Below are 15,652 nucleotides of genomic sequence, written 5' to 3' on the forward strand. Positions count from 1 at the left end.
GAGGACAGTTGAATTCTGCATTTCTAAAGGAGAAAACAACCAACAAAGTCTGCTTTTTGTTATTTTAGTTGAAATTATTTATTGTGTATGAGTCAAAATCAGTGTCTTATATTTATATTAGAGGCCTGGTGCACAAAATTTGTGCATGGGGGGGGGGTAGGCCCACAGCCTCGCCTGCACCCTCTCCAATCCAGAACCTTTCAGGGGATGTCTGACTGTCGGTTTAGGCCCGATCCAGCAGTCAGACATCCCTCTCACAATCTGGGGCTGCTGGATCCTAACCACTTGCCTGCCTGCAGGTCTGATCACCCCCTAACTGCCCTCCCTTGCCAGCCTGATAGGCCCCTAACTGCCTCTGTCTTGGCCTCTGGCACTGTGGCTTTGTCTGGAAGGACGTCCAGAAGATGTTTGGTCTAATTAACATATTACCCTTTTGTTAGTATAGATGGAGAGAGAGAGGTAAGAACAGGTGTGGGCAAACTTTTTGACTCGAGGGCCACAATGGGTTCTTAAACTGGACCGGAGGGCCGGAACAGAGGGGTGGGCAAACTTTTTGACTCAGGGGCCACGATGGGTTCTTAAACTGGACTGGAGGGCCGGAACAAAAGCATGGAAGGAGTGTTTGTGTGAACTAATATAAATTTAGAGTTAACAGCATTACAAAAAAGGGTACGGTCTTTTTTTTTTTTTTTTAGTTTTATTCATTTCAAACAGGCCGGATCCGGCCCGTGGGGCGTAGTTGGCCCATGGCTGGGTAAGAGAGACACATCAATTGGTTGCTTCCCAAACATGTCCAGACCAGGGCCAGAAATTGAAACTGTGACCCTTGATGCATGGGTCAACGCTCTAATCACTGAGAAACACTGGCCAGGGCTGGAAGTTGCCACTCTGTCCAACATCTTTCCATTCCCCTATGCTGCCTGTGCTGAGGATCATTCCACTCTATGTTTCTATGAGTTTGGAATTTGTAGACTCCACATATAAGTGAGAACATACAGTATCTGTCTCCCTCAGTCCCATTCATCTCACTTAACACAATGCCCCAAGGCCTCACCCATATCAGAGCTGGCAGGATTTATGCCTTCGTGGCTGAATGGTATTCTTGTATTATATGCACTCAGAAAATGGCAAATGCCACAGACTAAGAAGTGATGATTTTCAGAGGCAGCACAGCACAAGGCTGTCCCATCAAACACTGATATGCCAAATCCAAGTGATATCACTATTGGGGAAGTAGCACAGTTGACATCTGATGATGACTGGAAGGAATGTGAGGTCCAGAGAGGGGCATAGGCATCGTTTTGGATTCTCTTTTCTAGGTTTGTATCTAATTTTGCCCATTTGTTTAGTTACCGAATCCAAGCAAAGTCCTCTGAACAGAAGAAAGGAATCAATTATCTTCATCTGGTCACGTGGAGATAAAAAGTAACTAATATGGTATCACGTAAAAATAGACAGATATTGTACAATAGAATTGTACAGTTGAAACTTGTACAATTGATTAAACAATGTCACCCCAATAAATGTAATTTTTCTTTTTTAAAAAAAGTGGAGGAGAGCATGAGGTGTTAGATGTGCGGACCCACACCTGCCATGTGGGATGATCCTTCAAATCACAGGGGTGAGGAAAGAAGTGGGGGTCATTACAGAAAGTCAACCAAGACATGGAGAGGAAACTGGAAACTCACATTTAATGGAGGAAAAAGCTGGTCCAGGGGGAATTGGACATTTCCTGCACCAAACCATGTTCATTCCATTCGTAAAATCAGCAGGGAGTTCCCCCAACTTGCCTTCAGCACGTCCTGGGGTCCTCAGATGGGCTCCAAGGCTCCCCCACTCCGAAAAAGTGCATTGTTCCCTCTGGGTTCACCTCCTGGCTGCATCCTGGGTCCATCTCTGGCTGTTTCAAGCCTGAAAGAGCAGCACCCCGAGTGCCACCAGGACCAAGCCAGCCACGCCCATCCGGATGAGATTCCCCACGGTGTAGTCTTGGGGGTGGGAGGCTGGGAATTTGGAAAAACAGGTCACAGAGGCCAGGGCCCTGGATATCCACCCAGAGCACCCACCTCCCCTTGACAGGACATGACCCTCTAATCCCAGCCCCATAACTAAGGGTTTCTCCTACTCACCAATCTTGGAGTCTGAGTTGTTTGGTGATGGGCGGAGGGTGTCATCTGCTCCTGAGAATCATGACATGAGGGTGTGAGTGAGGACCTGGGGAGACAGGAGCCTTCCTCCTGGGCCCTGTGCTGTCAGATACCCCACTTCTCAGATCATAGCTTTTGCACCGTCCCTCACCCCCCAGCCCCACAGCAGGAGCAGCAGAGTTGGGAGCCTAACCAGGGCTGATCCACCCTGTTCCCTCCTGAGCTGAGGGACAGGACCTGGGTGCCCGGACCCTTGTCCTGCCTGTCCCTCCCTGTACAGTGTCACCATCACTGATGCAGAGGGGATAGGCCCCATAACATCACGACTTGGGGGCTTCCCTGTGGTGCCCCCTCTCCCAGGAGGTCAGGGCCAGAACTGACAGGAAATCTAAGCTCTGGACAGTGACCTCTCCCTTACACTTGGAGACACACAAGGGAAAAGATGTGTCCAAATCAGAGGTAACTGAACCCTCTGCATGACTCAGCCCCCACCCCCCATGGACACACCCACCACCTCCCCACAGAGACCCTCACTTACCTCTCTGAAGGCCTGACACTGTGGTTGTGGGTGTCCAATTCTCAGTGGGTCCTGGGGATCAGGATGGAAAGTGAAGTGTGGGAGCTGCCGTCTCCTCACTTAACCTTGGCTGGGCCCCAACATCTCCCTCTGCCACAACCATCCCTCCCGTCACCTCCCAGCAGACCTTTGAATCCCTGTGGTCCCACAGAATCCTCATTTGACACCCAGCAGCCCTAAGACACAAGCCTTAAATATTTGAGGGGCGACTGGACCCCCTGAGAGACTCAGAACTTCTTGGGTCATCTGTGTTCCCTCTGATCAGAGTTCAAGGTGACTCATCAGGCCTGGTAGGCAGGGTAGGGGCCCCCATCGGGTTTTAGGAATGAGCACAGGAAGAGTTTGAGGGACTGGGGCTAAACCTCATTCCCAAATTACCCAGATTATCCTCTTGCATGTGCCCTGTAGCCTCCCTAAGACCCCCCGCTCCCACGGGCACCTTTCACACCCCACGTGAGGCAGAGAGGTGGGTGAAAGTCGAAGGGTTTCCAAGGAGCTGATCTCTGTGGGGTGACCCTTTCCAGAGAACCCTGTCACTTTGCTTTCAGCCCGTATTTCTCTCCTCGGGACAGCACCTCGAGGTCACAAAAGTTAAAGTCACCTGAGCCCGGGAGCTCCATTGGCTCACTGGTGTGTGACCACTCCTGAGGGTCCTTCCTGAAATAGTGGTCGCACATGAATGTCCAACTGAGGTGGAAAGTCCCCTGAGGGCCAAAGGCCCTGTGGTGAAGGCCTGGGGCCAAAATGGGTTGGGGCTGTTTATAGGGGTGTGGCATTGAGTCCAGGATCCAGGAGACGTTGTGATCTCCTTCCTTCCTCAGAGCCAACCAATGAAGTCCCTCTTGTGAGGTACACGGGAGAATCCTGGACCCTCCTGAAGTCACAACAGCTCTTGACATAGCTGGGAGTCTGTGTATTGTGTAGAATCCTAGGAGAGAAGGAGTGCACGTGTTAGATGGGGTCACAACTCCCTCGCATCCCCCAGGGCTTGGCTGCAGAGGGAGACACCCTGAGAGCAGACCCCCTTCCTGAGGGCAGAGCCTGAGGCTGGGACCCCTGAGTGTCCTCTCACCTGTCACCACCAGCTCCAGGGGGTCACTGTGCTCTGACCAGCCAGCAGGACTGAGACAGTTACAGCGATATCTCCCTGCAGAATGCTCTGTCCTATGTGTGGACTTGCCCTTGTCTGTGGTCTCCTGTGGGGTCTCTTCACCCCAGGGCACATGTTTTCCTTCTCTATACAGATTGAAAATAGGGTTCTTCTTGAAGCCCTGACACCAGAGCTTCAAGGGTGTCTGCCAGGACTTCACAGAGCCTGGGCGAGCACAGATGGTGGGTTTGTGAACTTTCCCTGTAAGGAAAGCAGAGGTGCATTATAAGCACCCTCCCCACCTATCATTCCCCAGGTGAGCTCAAGGTCCTCCTGTTTTACCACCTCATCCCAGGACCTCTGTGCTCCCTCCTGAGCCCCAGGGGTGAAGTAGGAGGAGGGACATGGAACATGGGGAGGACTCACCTGCCTGCACTCGGGTCCTCAGGCCCAGACTCAGCCCTGGAAGAGAGTCTCTGTCAGAGATTTGCACCAGGACGTCAGAGCTGATTGTCTCTGATCACGACCCCAACCATGTGAACTGCTTAAGCCTGAGGTTCCCCATGAGCTATAGCTAATGAGTCTCCTCTCCCTTCCTGCTCTCCCTCCCTATGTCCACAACTGACCGAGGCAGAGAAGAGCAGAGAGGATGGACGTCATGGCACCTGCTCTAAGGGCTCCTGCTCTGCAGATGGAGGAGGCCTGGGCCTGAAGGACAGAGACGCACAGGATGTGGTGAGTCAGGAGCTGCTGCCACCCTTCTGGCTTCCCTCAGATGTGGACCCACAGCAAATGGGTGGCCCCGCCGTGGGTGGCTCTGAGTTTCCCCAGGATGAGTGCTCAGGGGAGTCCAGGCCTCTGGAGACACAGCTCAGCTCTGAGGTCTCATCTGACTTCCAGGACTCTGGTCTGAACATCTGCTCCAAGAGGGCCGGTGCCTGTTCTTGGTTGGAGGCAACCCCTGACTGGCTGGCTCTAAAGAGGGCAATCACGTACCTTCTCCGCCACCACAAGTGGAATTTACTTTCTTTCTTGGACTCGTCCATAAACAAATATGTATCGCCTTCTACTTGCCAGGTATTTAATCCAGGTACCAGAAATACAACCATGATCCAGGAGACACACTGCCTGTATTTTGAGAACTCAGACAAGTAGACTAGGACATTCTAAGGCTAATGTACGAATTAATTATTTACAAAAAGGAAATTTAAAAAGAACTGTATGAGAACAGCTGGGACCTTGTCTAGACTGTGTTTGAAGGATGGGCTGTGTGCGTAGGTGGAGACCTAAGAGGTGGATGAGAACATTGTAGAGAGGAAAGAATGTTCTAGAAGCCCCTGGACACATACAGACTGTCTGAATTGTCTGAAAGGGTGGAAGAGAGAGGGAGGGGTGTGGTGATCACCTCACAAGGACATTGATGAGGTGTTTATCACAAAAGGATATCCTTAACCATTTTATTCATTAGCTTGGCACTGGAATATTAAGCATGTAAGCCAAATAATTGTTTTGACTTTCACATGGCAGAGAGCTATGTTAAAATCAATATTTGATTGTAGAGTTTAGGAAAACTACACAGGACAGTTCAGAGATGTGGCTCAAGTCAGACCGTCAGCACCTGCTATTTTTGGGGGGTGAGGAGAGCTGGTCCACTTCCTGTGTGACCAGCACCTTGTGCCCTGCACACACTGTGGTGTGGGGACTCTGCCCACCACATCCTGTGAACTTGCCTCTCGACATTCACCTTAACAACTGAAAAATAAGTCATCAAAACCTCTGCTATAAAAACTTCCACAGGAAGTTCATCCCTTTTCCTGATGCATAAAGAGAGCGAACTTGTTACCACAAAGTGAATTCAAAGTTGTCATCACAGAATCCACAAGCCAGGGCAGCTCACCTTCTTTGAAGAGGTCGAGCTGACACAGACCTGGTACAGCCTTGACCAGGAATGTGGGTGTGTATCTAGGAGGTTTATCTTAAGACCATGGGCCACCACCATCTCCCCTAATTCTGCCCTATTTTGTATGTTCATCCTGAGACGTGCTGTGAATTCAGAACTGGGCTGTGGACAGCTCCAGTCCCATCCATAGGGCACCTAGATATGTTTCTTTCCTAAAGTCTCTTCAATTTCATGTAAAAGGGGCAAGAACTATGAGTATATGACGTCCATGTGTTTTATGTAGAATGTTTTCTAGATCTTTATTTTTTAAAGGGTTTACCTTCACTACAAGTGTCTTTAAATCTTACATAGGTATTTTATCCTCTTCCTGTGTTTAGCACAAAGAGCATGTTCATCCCTGGCTAGTTTTTCTCAGTGGTTAGAACATCAGACCACACTCAGAAGGGTCAGGGTTTTGAGTCCCAGTTAAAGGCATGTACCTGGGTTACAGATTCGATACAGCCCCTCTCCAGGCATGTGTGGGAGGTAATCCCTCAATACATCTCTGTCACACTCATGTTTCTCTATCTCCCCCACCCCTTCCTCCCTCTCACTCTCTCTGAAAAAAAGAATCAATTGAAAAAATATCCTTGGCTGAGTGTTAAAAAATAAGTAAAAAGCCCTAGTGGGTAGAGTGTTAGCCTGTGGAGTGAAGGGTCCCAGGTTGGATTCTTGTCATGGGCAAATGTCCGGGTTGCAGGGTTGATCCCCAGTGTTTGTCATGCAGGAAGCAGTCTCTGTCATCATTGATGTTTCTATCTCTCTCTCTTCCTCTCCCCCTCCCTTCCTTCCCCCCTCCCTTCCTCTCTGAAATCAACAAAAAGTATTTTAAAAAATAATTAAAATAAATTAATAAAGGGCCAACACACAAAACTTACATTTTCAGCCACTCACCCACAGGCAGAGGGAAGATGTGAAGACTGGACTCACCCACGGAGAGTCTGGGGTGTCTGGCTTTGGGGAGAGGTGTGGAGGCGTGGCGACCCGGACCCGATGCTAGAGCATCCACCAATACCACAGCTGTCATTCTTCTTGGGCGGAACAATCGATCCACTCCAAGCAGCATCAGCCTGAGGAAAAGCACTCCACCTGCCCAGCCCTGTGGAATACTCCTCGCCCCACCCAACACTTGAAGTCCTACTGAGGGGTCAGCAGCATAGGCTGGGGCTCAGAAGGCTGGGCAATGGCAGGGGTTGTCAGTGAGTTGCTTTGGGATGGGGCCATTCCCCCCACTTTCCAGGGAGCTCATGGGACACCTGAGAGAAACACCAGCTTTTAGCTTCCACTGACCCAGCCTCTGGGCTTCCCAGGCAGGCAACCAGGACTTAGGCTTCCCTCGCAGCCCGGCTTCGTCAGGAGGGACACCTGGCCTAATTAGCATATTACACTATTATTATTATACATAGGTACTTGTTTGTGGCCATTTTTATTCTTTATGCTTGTGTTCCTTCTTCCCTTTCCATTTCTTCTTTTTACAACAGTCCCTTTGGCATTTTAAGATATATTTTATTGATTTTTTACAGAGAGGAGGGAGAGAATTAGAAACATTGATCAGCATTTCTTGCATTGCTGGTTTGGTGGTAATAAATTCCCTTAGCCTTTTTTTGTCTGCAAAGCTCATGATTTCACCTTTAATTTTGAATGGTAGACTTTCTGGATAGAGTATTTGGTCCCTTGCTTTTCATCACTCTGTATACTTCATTCCATTCCTTTCCCTTATGGCCTACGGTGTTTCTATTGAGAAATCAGTTGATAGTCTAGTGGGAGGTGCTTTTTAGGTAACTTTCTGTCTCTCATGCAGCCTTTAAGATTCTTTCTTTGTATTTTACATTTGCCAGTTTAATTATGATGTGTGTCGGTGTAGGTCTTTTTGGGTTCATTTTGCTTGGGACTCTATGTGCTTCTTGGATTTATGTGACTTTTTTCTTCCCAAAAGTCAAGGAAGTTTTCTGTCATTATTTCTTCAAACAGGCTTTTTATTACTTGCTCCACTTCCTATCCTTCTGGAACCCCTATTATTTGGATGTTGTTTCATTTCATGTTGTCCCAACATTCTCTTAGACTTTCCTCCTGCTTTTTAATTTTTTTCCAGTTGCTGCTCTGCTTGGGTGTTTTTTTCTGCCTTGTCTTCTAACTCACTTATTTTGCCCTCTAGTCTACTAGTCTAGTCTACTGTTGAAACCTTCCATTGTCATAAAGAAGAAATGAAGAATGACATAGCGACCATAAACAGCACAATGGAAGAAATTAGGAGAAAAGGAGAAGAAAAAGAGAAGAGAGAAAAAATAATAAAAATTGAGTAGTAAAAAAAAAAATAAAAAGGGAAATTGAATTGGAGCAGGGAAGAGGAAATTAGAGGTATGGACAAAACAAGAGACTAGAATAATAACAATGAATAAAGCAGATAGATAAAGAAGATCCATTTTTGAAAAAGGGGGAAAGGAAAGGAAAGAGGAAAACTAAAAAGGAGAAAGGTGTAGAAAAATGGGAGGGGGAAAAAAGAGAAGAGAGGAAGGAAAAGGTGCAAAAAAATAAAAGAAATAAAATTTTAAAAAATGAAGTGAAGTGTCCTTCGCTTCAGCCAAGTTTTAATTCCCTGTGGAACTGGCATAGGATCCCAATCTTCTGTCTGCCAATTCTAGGCTTCCTGTTAGGTATTTAGGTACTAATTACTGCCAGGCACTGTCTTTTGACTTTTAACTCCCTGCTTGAAGCTCCACATGATCCACCGGTCCACTGCTTGTGTCTGTCTCCACAGGACCTTGGTGTCAAGCAGGAGGGCCCAATCTGCCCTCTTTGCCTGCCCACCAGCTGTCAGTCTTAATCACTCAATAGTCTGTTTCTGACAGGGCTTCTGGTAGGGTTGGCGTTGTTTTGCTTTCAGGGAATAAGATGGGTGTTTTTTCCTGACCCAGAGCTGCTCCTCCATGAGTGGCCTAAATATTACAAGGACAGAGATCCTAGTATGGAGACCAATGGGACACTCTGGAATTTTTATCAGTCTGGCTCCTAGAAGAGTGGGGCGGACGGCCCCTTCTCCACTCGCGTCACTGAGGGCTCCTTGAGACTGTTCAGACCCATAAGCTTGGCCTCTGCCTTTGTTTCCTCAGTAAAGCTCAAAATGCAGGGTGTAACAGGCTGTATCACTGAGGGCAGGTTTTTTTTCCCCTTTACCTTCCCTCTGAGTGTTGAGAGGCCATAGCTCCTCCCAGGGAAAATGGCCATTTGGGTTTGGAAGCATATGAATGACCCAATGCAGGACTCCTGGCTACTGGTTCTTCAGGTCTCCCTGCCCTGCTTCCCTCCCTCACCTGTCCTCAGGCAACTCACATCTCCCTCCCTGAGCCAATGCCTCAGGTGTGTAGTTGCCAATGAAAACTCCCATGTTTGGGCTTCAGATGCCTTCTGTTCTTCCTTGTTATAAGTTACCTCTTCAGCTGGACCACAGTTGGAAATTCCAGGTGAATGTGCTCCAATTTAGTTGCATTTCAAGCCTGGCCTTCAGACCATGTGCCTGACAGGTCTGCCTATCCAGCTCCCATTTTCCCCTCCCTATGGCTGACTTATATGCCATTGTGTATACATCATTGTGTATCTTTCTCATCCAGTCATCTATGGAGCTAAAGATTCAATCCAATCTTTTTACCCCTCTAAATACTTGATATGATAGCATAGACCGATGATTTTTTTAAGGCATTTTCTTTTCTATCATTCATGGTTTTTAGTTTTCTCATTTAATAGATTTGATGTGTAATATTTACATTATCATTTAATTAAAAATGTTCACTTCAGTTTTGGTTCACACATTCCTTATTGAGAAGTCTGTTGCTTTATTTAAAAAAATGTAAGGATATTTGTTATCTCATTATTAATATACTACTGGCCCAGTGCACAAAATTTGCGCATATTAAAAGGGAATTAATTAGAGGAAATATTTTAATGTTGCTATTTGCCTTTTCTCTATAATAGAAGTGTCAGAAATGAAAGAAAATTAGTAAAATGTATATGAAAAAATCTCCCTCCTGTCAGAATCTGGGGAATGCAGTGGGACCCAGAGTCAAGTCCCCGCCCACCCACACACCCTCAAAATTGTGCGAGACCCAGACCCAGCCGGCCCCAACCCCATTGAACAAGACCCAGACCTGGCTGGCCCCACCTCCGTGAAGCCTCACCAGCGCATCATGTCCCTGGCTGGCACTGGGCGGTGATGCAGAGTCAGTCAGGATCAGTCACATCCCTAGCCAATGCCGGGCAGGGATGCAGCCTCCTGCTGATCAATTGTTATGCATGAAGGAGTGATGACCATTTACATATTAGCCTTTTATTATTATGGATTTTTATTGATTTTAGAGAGGAGAGGAGAGGGACAGAGAGATAGAAACATCAATGATGAGAATCATTGATTGGCTGCCTCCGGCACACCTCCTCTTGGGGAACGAGACAGCAACCCAGGCATGTTCCTTGACCAAGAAAGGAACTGTCGCCTCATGGTTCATAGGTTGACTCTCACCCAATGAGCAACACTGGTCAGGTGATATTGCTTATCTTGACTATAAAATCAGGTGACTCCCAGAGGTTTCCAGGAGCTGTGGGGGTCCATGTCAGGTTTCCACCCCTCCTGGGAAATGTGAATCCCTTCCCTGGAGGGTGGGGTCTGGGTCTTTCCTGGGCTAGTAGACCGACAGAGCAGCATACACACTGGGCTCATCTGGGGGCTTCTCAGACAGGGAGGAAGGGGGTGCACATGTCTTCTGTCTGAGGGTCAAGTGGTTCAGCTGGGCGTAGGCGACAGCCTGGAGCAGGGGGAGAGTGAGTAGGATGAAATGTGGTTAGAGTTGGGGAAGCCTTGGGGTAGGGAGAGGATAGGACCCACCTGACTGTCCATCTTTCTGTCCTTTTCTGCTTGTCTTCCCTTCTTATTTAGTAATCCCCCTGATAGGGAGGAAGGAGAGGTGGCCATTCCCTGCCTGGGTCTTGGTCTTGAGTGTTTCACCTGGGCGTACGTCACTCCCTGGGGGTCTTCATCCTGCCTGTTCTGCTGGAGACAGTGAGACAGAATAGTGTCTCCTTTATCCCACTGTTGAAATCCTCCAGACTTCAAGCACATGTTGAGAGAGAGATGACTTAAACTTTAAACAGATTAGCTCCCTTTCCTTATGGAATCTTCAGGGCCTTCCTAAGACCTGGGGTCTCTGGACGCTTCTATTGTTCTGACTCTTATCCTAATGCGCTCTCTCTTGCTCATTTGGCTCCAGCCTCATGGCCCACCTTCCTGAAGAAGCATGTCCTGCCTCAGCACCCGCTCTTTTCCCTGTCCCCCCACCATGCACTCTATCCCCCCCTCTTACTTTATGTTCCTTCACAGCACTTTGCTCTCTGAGACACTGTCTGCTTGTTTGCATATTGTCTCCCTCACACACAGGTGAGCTCAAGGAGTGTGGAGACAGTGTGGCTCAGGGCTGCACAATGGCCCCTAAAAGCAGCTGTAAACAGCCCCTTTCACATTTGCTGGATGAATGAATGAAAGGGATGTTGGTGACCTATGGGTAATTCACTTATTTCTGCATCCTCCTGAGACCTGGGGCTTCACAAGGTCAGACAGAGGATGAGGGGCCAACAAAGGAGGCCCAGTAGAAGGAGCCATGAGGTCACAAGGAAACCAGGAGGAGTGAGGCTCAGCAGGATGGCCTGGGGGCCCAGAAGGAGAGGTCAGTGTGGACACCGCTGAGAACAAGGAGAGGTGGAGACAGGGAATGAACCATTGAATTAAACTGGGTGACAGAAATGTCCTTGTAGCCTGAACAGGAGAAGGGTTCTCACCTGAGGGTCCAGCTCCACACTCTCCCCAGGCTGTGGGTCCTTCACGACAGCATCTGCTGGCGCAGAACAGGGAGGTGTCTCCTGGCAGGTCCCCAAGTTCTGAGAGCTGCAGGCCCTGCCTGCTCCCAGATGGACCACTAACTCAGGGGTGATTTGAGGCATCAGGTCAGGCAGTGTGCATCTCAGGTCTTCTCACTCTGATCCCACACCCTCCCAGCCTAACTGTCCCAATTGCCTCCTGAAATCCCTGTGCCCGCTCCCCCAGAGCAGCTGTCTCTTCCTCTCACAAAGAGTCTCTTCTTGGCTGTCCAAAGCTGGGCTTCAACTGGGGGAGGAGACATGAGTTTTAGGGTCAGAGATGGGCCATAGATGGTGGATATTTCAGGCCTTTGGGGCAGGAGTCACATGATCTGCAGGCCTCTGTCCTTGGGCTCTGGGTCTGTGGCCCTTACAGGAGGTTGGACATCAGCCCCTCTCTGGGCTGGTCAAGAGGGACAGTCTCAGTGCTGTGAGGTTAGGAGACACTCCCCATGTGATTCCACAGGAAAGAATAAAACCTTAACACTCAAGTCAACCAAGATGGCAGCATAGGTAAACACATGTACTTGCTGCCTCCCACAACCATGCAAAATTAGAACTAAAATACAGAACACCTATCATCCAGAACTGCAGGAAAGCTAGCTGAGTGGAAGTACTACAACTAGAGAGGTAAAGAAGAAAGCACATTGAGACTGGTAGGAGGTGCGGAGGCACAGATTGGGCTAGCACCTGGGTATGCCGCTTTTTTTAATTGGGAGGGAGATACAAGCTCCCACTTGTTCTGAGCTCCAGTACTGGGTGAGACTTTGGGGGAACCAGACACATATGGAGAGAAACTGGTCTGTCTGGCATCAGGGCAGGAACATGGGGGAGGCTTTCTTCCAGACGGAGGTGTTCAAAATAGTCATTGTTCCTGAGCTGGGACCTCTCCAGGGCAGAGCTGACTGGCAGCCATTGCTGTTTGCTCTACCCTGGAGATTCCCTGAGACCCCACCCTACCCAATTTACAACCCCACCCAAGCTGTGTGCAGCGGCTTTTGCATATGAATGACTGGTCCTTTCTCTGCCCAAAACCTGTCAAACTGCAGTTGGGTCAGGAAGCCCCAAAGCTATCAAAAGAATTCAAAGGCCAGCACCACAGCAGCCTGCTTTGCTTCACAGCTGGGCCTCATCTGGGCACTTCCAAATTCCACACAAAGAGGAGGAATCTGCAGATCTCTCTGTAGCTCCTTCTGGGTGGCCACAGGTAGTGGCTGACTTTGCACCTCCTTGGAGATCCAAGAGCCTGTGTACCCAGTGCTCAGTGTAAGATCATACCAGGTTACAATTCTTCACATCCATAAGTGACACACCCAAGGGTCAGACTCAGGGAGGACCAAAGCTCCAATGAAGCACGTCTTGCTCCATAAGGGTATCTGCTGCACAGAAGCACTTCCATTGGTCTGGAGTTCAGTTCATCCCAGTGATGCCAACAGCAATCAAGGCTCAACTACAACAAGACTTCACATAGCCCACAAAAGGGTGCACCAAGAGTGTCTACCTCAGGTGACTGAGGAGGCTGAATCACTGGGCCCTATAGGACACCTATTACACAAGACCATTCTATCAACTCAAGGAGACTTAACAGCTACCCAATACACAGAAACAAACACAGGGAAGCAGCCAAAGACAAAGAAACATGTCACAAATGAAAGAAATGGAAGAAAGCAAACTACTGGATATAGAGTTCAAAACCATGGTAATAAGGTTACTTAAGAATCTTCTTAGAAACCTCCAAAAAAATGGAAAAGGACCAGTAAGAAATTAAGCATACACTGACTGAAATAAAGAATAATATACAGAGATTCAACAGTAGAGTAGAGGATTCTGATAATAAAATCAATGATTTGAAATATGAGGAAGCAAAAAAACAAGGGAGTACCCATACAACTGTCAGCTGATTTCTCAACAGAAACTATGCAGGACAGAAGGGAGTGGCAAGAAATATTCAAAGTGATGAATAGCAAGAACCTACAACTAAGATTACTCTACCCAGCAACACTATCATTTAGAATTGAAGGTCAGATAGAGCTTCATAGATAAGAAAAAACTAAAGGAGTTCATCACCACCAGAACCAGTATTATATAAAATACTGAAGGGTATTCTTTAAGAAGAGGAAAAAGAAGAAAAAGGTAAAGATAAAAAGTGATGAACAACAAAGTGACAACAAATACATATCTATAAACAAGTGAATTAAAAATCAAATGAATAAAAAATCTGATGAACCGAATAAACTGGTGAATGTAATAGAATCAGGGGCATGGAAATGGAGTGGACTGACAATTCTTGGGAGGAAGGGGTTGTGGGGGGAGTGCGGGAAGAGATGGGACAAAGATCTTATATGTATGTATGCAGTACCTATGGACGCAGACAGTGGGGTGGCAGGGGCTGGGGTGGAGTGGGAAAGGGGTGGAAGGGAGCTATGGAGGAGAAAAAGAGGGACATCTGTAATAATCTGGACAGTAAAGATTAAAATAACCAAAACCTTAACACCCACTTGTGTGCATATTTCATGAGACTGTCTGACATGGTTTTCTTTCTAGGTTTTCTGATTTCGGATTCTGGAAAAGTCTTTTCTCAGCTGACCATCTCCATCTATTTGATTTCCTATGGCAGGTGCTCTGAGCCCCCCATTGTGTGACCCAGGTAACCCCGTTCCCTACTCTCCTGACGTCCTGCCTTTGCTCTGACATTGGTGCCGGAGGAGGAGGAAGGGGAGGAGGGAGAGCAGCAGGGCGAGGGTAACCGAGATCCCGATCAGAGTGTTCAGGTTCCATTTGGGACCTAGGACATGAGTGATGTCATGAATGAGCCAGTGATGCCATTTGATGAGCACCTACTGTGTGTGAGGCACGTGCTGGGGTCTGTCCCTCATCTCCTCTAACCTCACAGCGGTCATGCACCAGGGATTGCTAACCCCACCACCCACTTCACTGAGGCTCAGAGAGGTCAATCACATACCCCAGGTCACCCAGCTTGGATGGAGCAGGGTTGAGACTGGGACTCAGGACTGTGGATTCCCTGTGCTGTCCTCACACTGTCCTCCAGGGGGATACCAGCTGTGTTCTCTGGGCTCCTCATCTGGGCCTGTGGTGAAGGGCTGGGGTCCCACAGGTTCTTGGGAAGGACAAGAAGAGGGTGAGGAGCTGGAGTAGGAGCTTCTCTCAGACTTCTACTACATCTGTGCTGGGGCTCCTAACACACTCCCACTGCCCACCTACCCCTTCTGGACGCTGGTGAGGGGGAGGGAGTGGACAGGGTGGGAGGGCCTCTAAGGAAGTAAAAGCTTCTAGATGACCATCCTATAGCCCCTCACCACTATTTCAGCCTATAATTCTCCTGGGTACGGGACCTGAGCTGACAGCTCAGCAGACAGGGTCAGGGGAACCTCACCTGAGACCAGGAGCTCCAGGGGCTCACTGGGGAGTGACAGCAGGTAGGGGGAGGTGCTGTGTGAGCTGTAGCACCTGTAGGTGCCCCTGTGGGCTGAGGTCACAGGACTCATGGAGAATTCAGCCTGGGACAGCTGAGCTGGATCCTTTGATCTCAGATGCAGGGGGGGGTCGGCTGCCCCTCCTTAGAGAGAAGGAATGTGTCCCTCGGGCTCTGTGACTGACACAGCAGGGTCACGTTCTCTCCTGAGGCCACCCTGCGGCCTGGTTCCAAGGAGAGAGAGGGTCTGTCAGGCAGGTGTCCTAGAGAGAGAGAGGGAGGGTGAGAGCTGCCTGCCCACCTTGTTGTGACCTGAGGGTCACCAGGCCACTCTCTGAGGACCCTCCTCTCTGTCTGTTTCTGTATCTCTGAGTCTCCCCCCCCCCCGCCACCCCTTGTCTCTCTCTGTTTCTCTCCCTCCCTGGGGCCTGCACTGTCATTCTGGCCTCACAACCTAAGACCCCAGCAGGACCTGTGCAGAGTCAGGGTCCCTGACTGAACCCACTGGCTCCTCACCTGCCATCAGGATGTCCAGGGGGTCACTGGGGGGCGACCACTCAGAGGAGAG

The 15,652-nt window shown here is 48.8% G+C and overlaps 1 protein-coding gene across 1 annotated transcript in view; it reads right to left on the reverse strand.

The window, feature by feature from the left end:
- Positions 1 to 1,866: 1,866 nt before the first annotated feature.
- Positions 1,867 to 15,652, reverse strand: part of LOC102767154 (leukocyte immunoglobulin-like receptor subfamily A member 6) — a 35,921-nt gene continuing 22,135 nt past the window's right edge. Inside the window, 1 exon segment of the mRNA XM_015571583.1 lies at positions 1,867 to 2,003. Within this exon segment, the coding sequence (XP_015427069.1) occupies positions 1,867 to 2,003 (137 nt within the window).

This window comes from Myotis davidii, unplaced genomic scaffold (genome assembly GCF_000327345.1).
Source record: "Myotis davidii unplaced genomic scaffold, ASM32734v1 scaffold1273, whole genome shotgun sequence".
Taxonomy (NCBI): Eukaryota; Metazoa; Chordata; class Mammalia; order Chiroptera; family Vespertilionidae; genus Myotis; species Myotis davidii.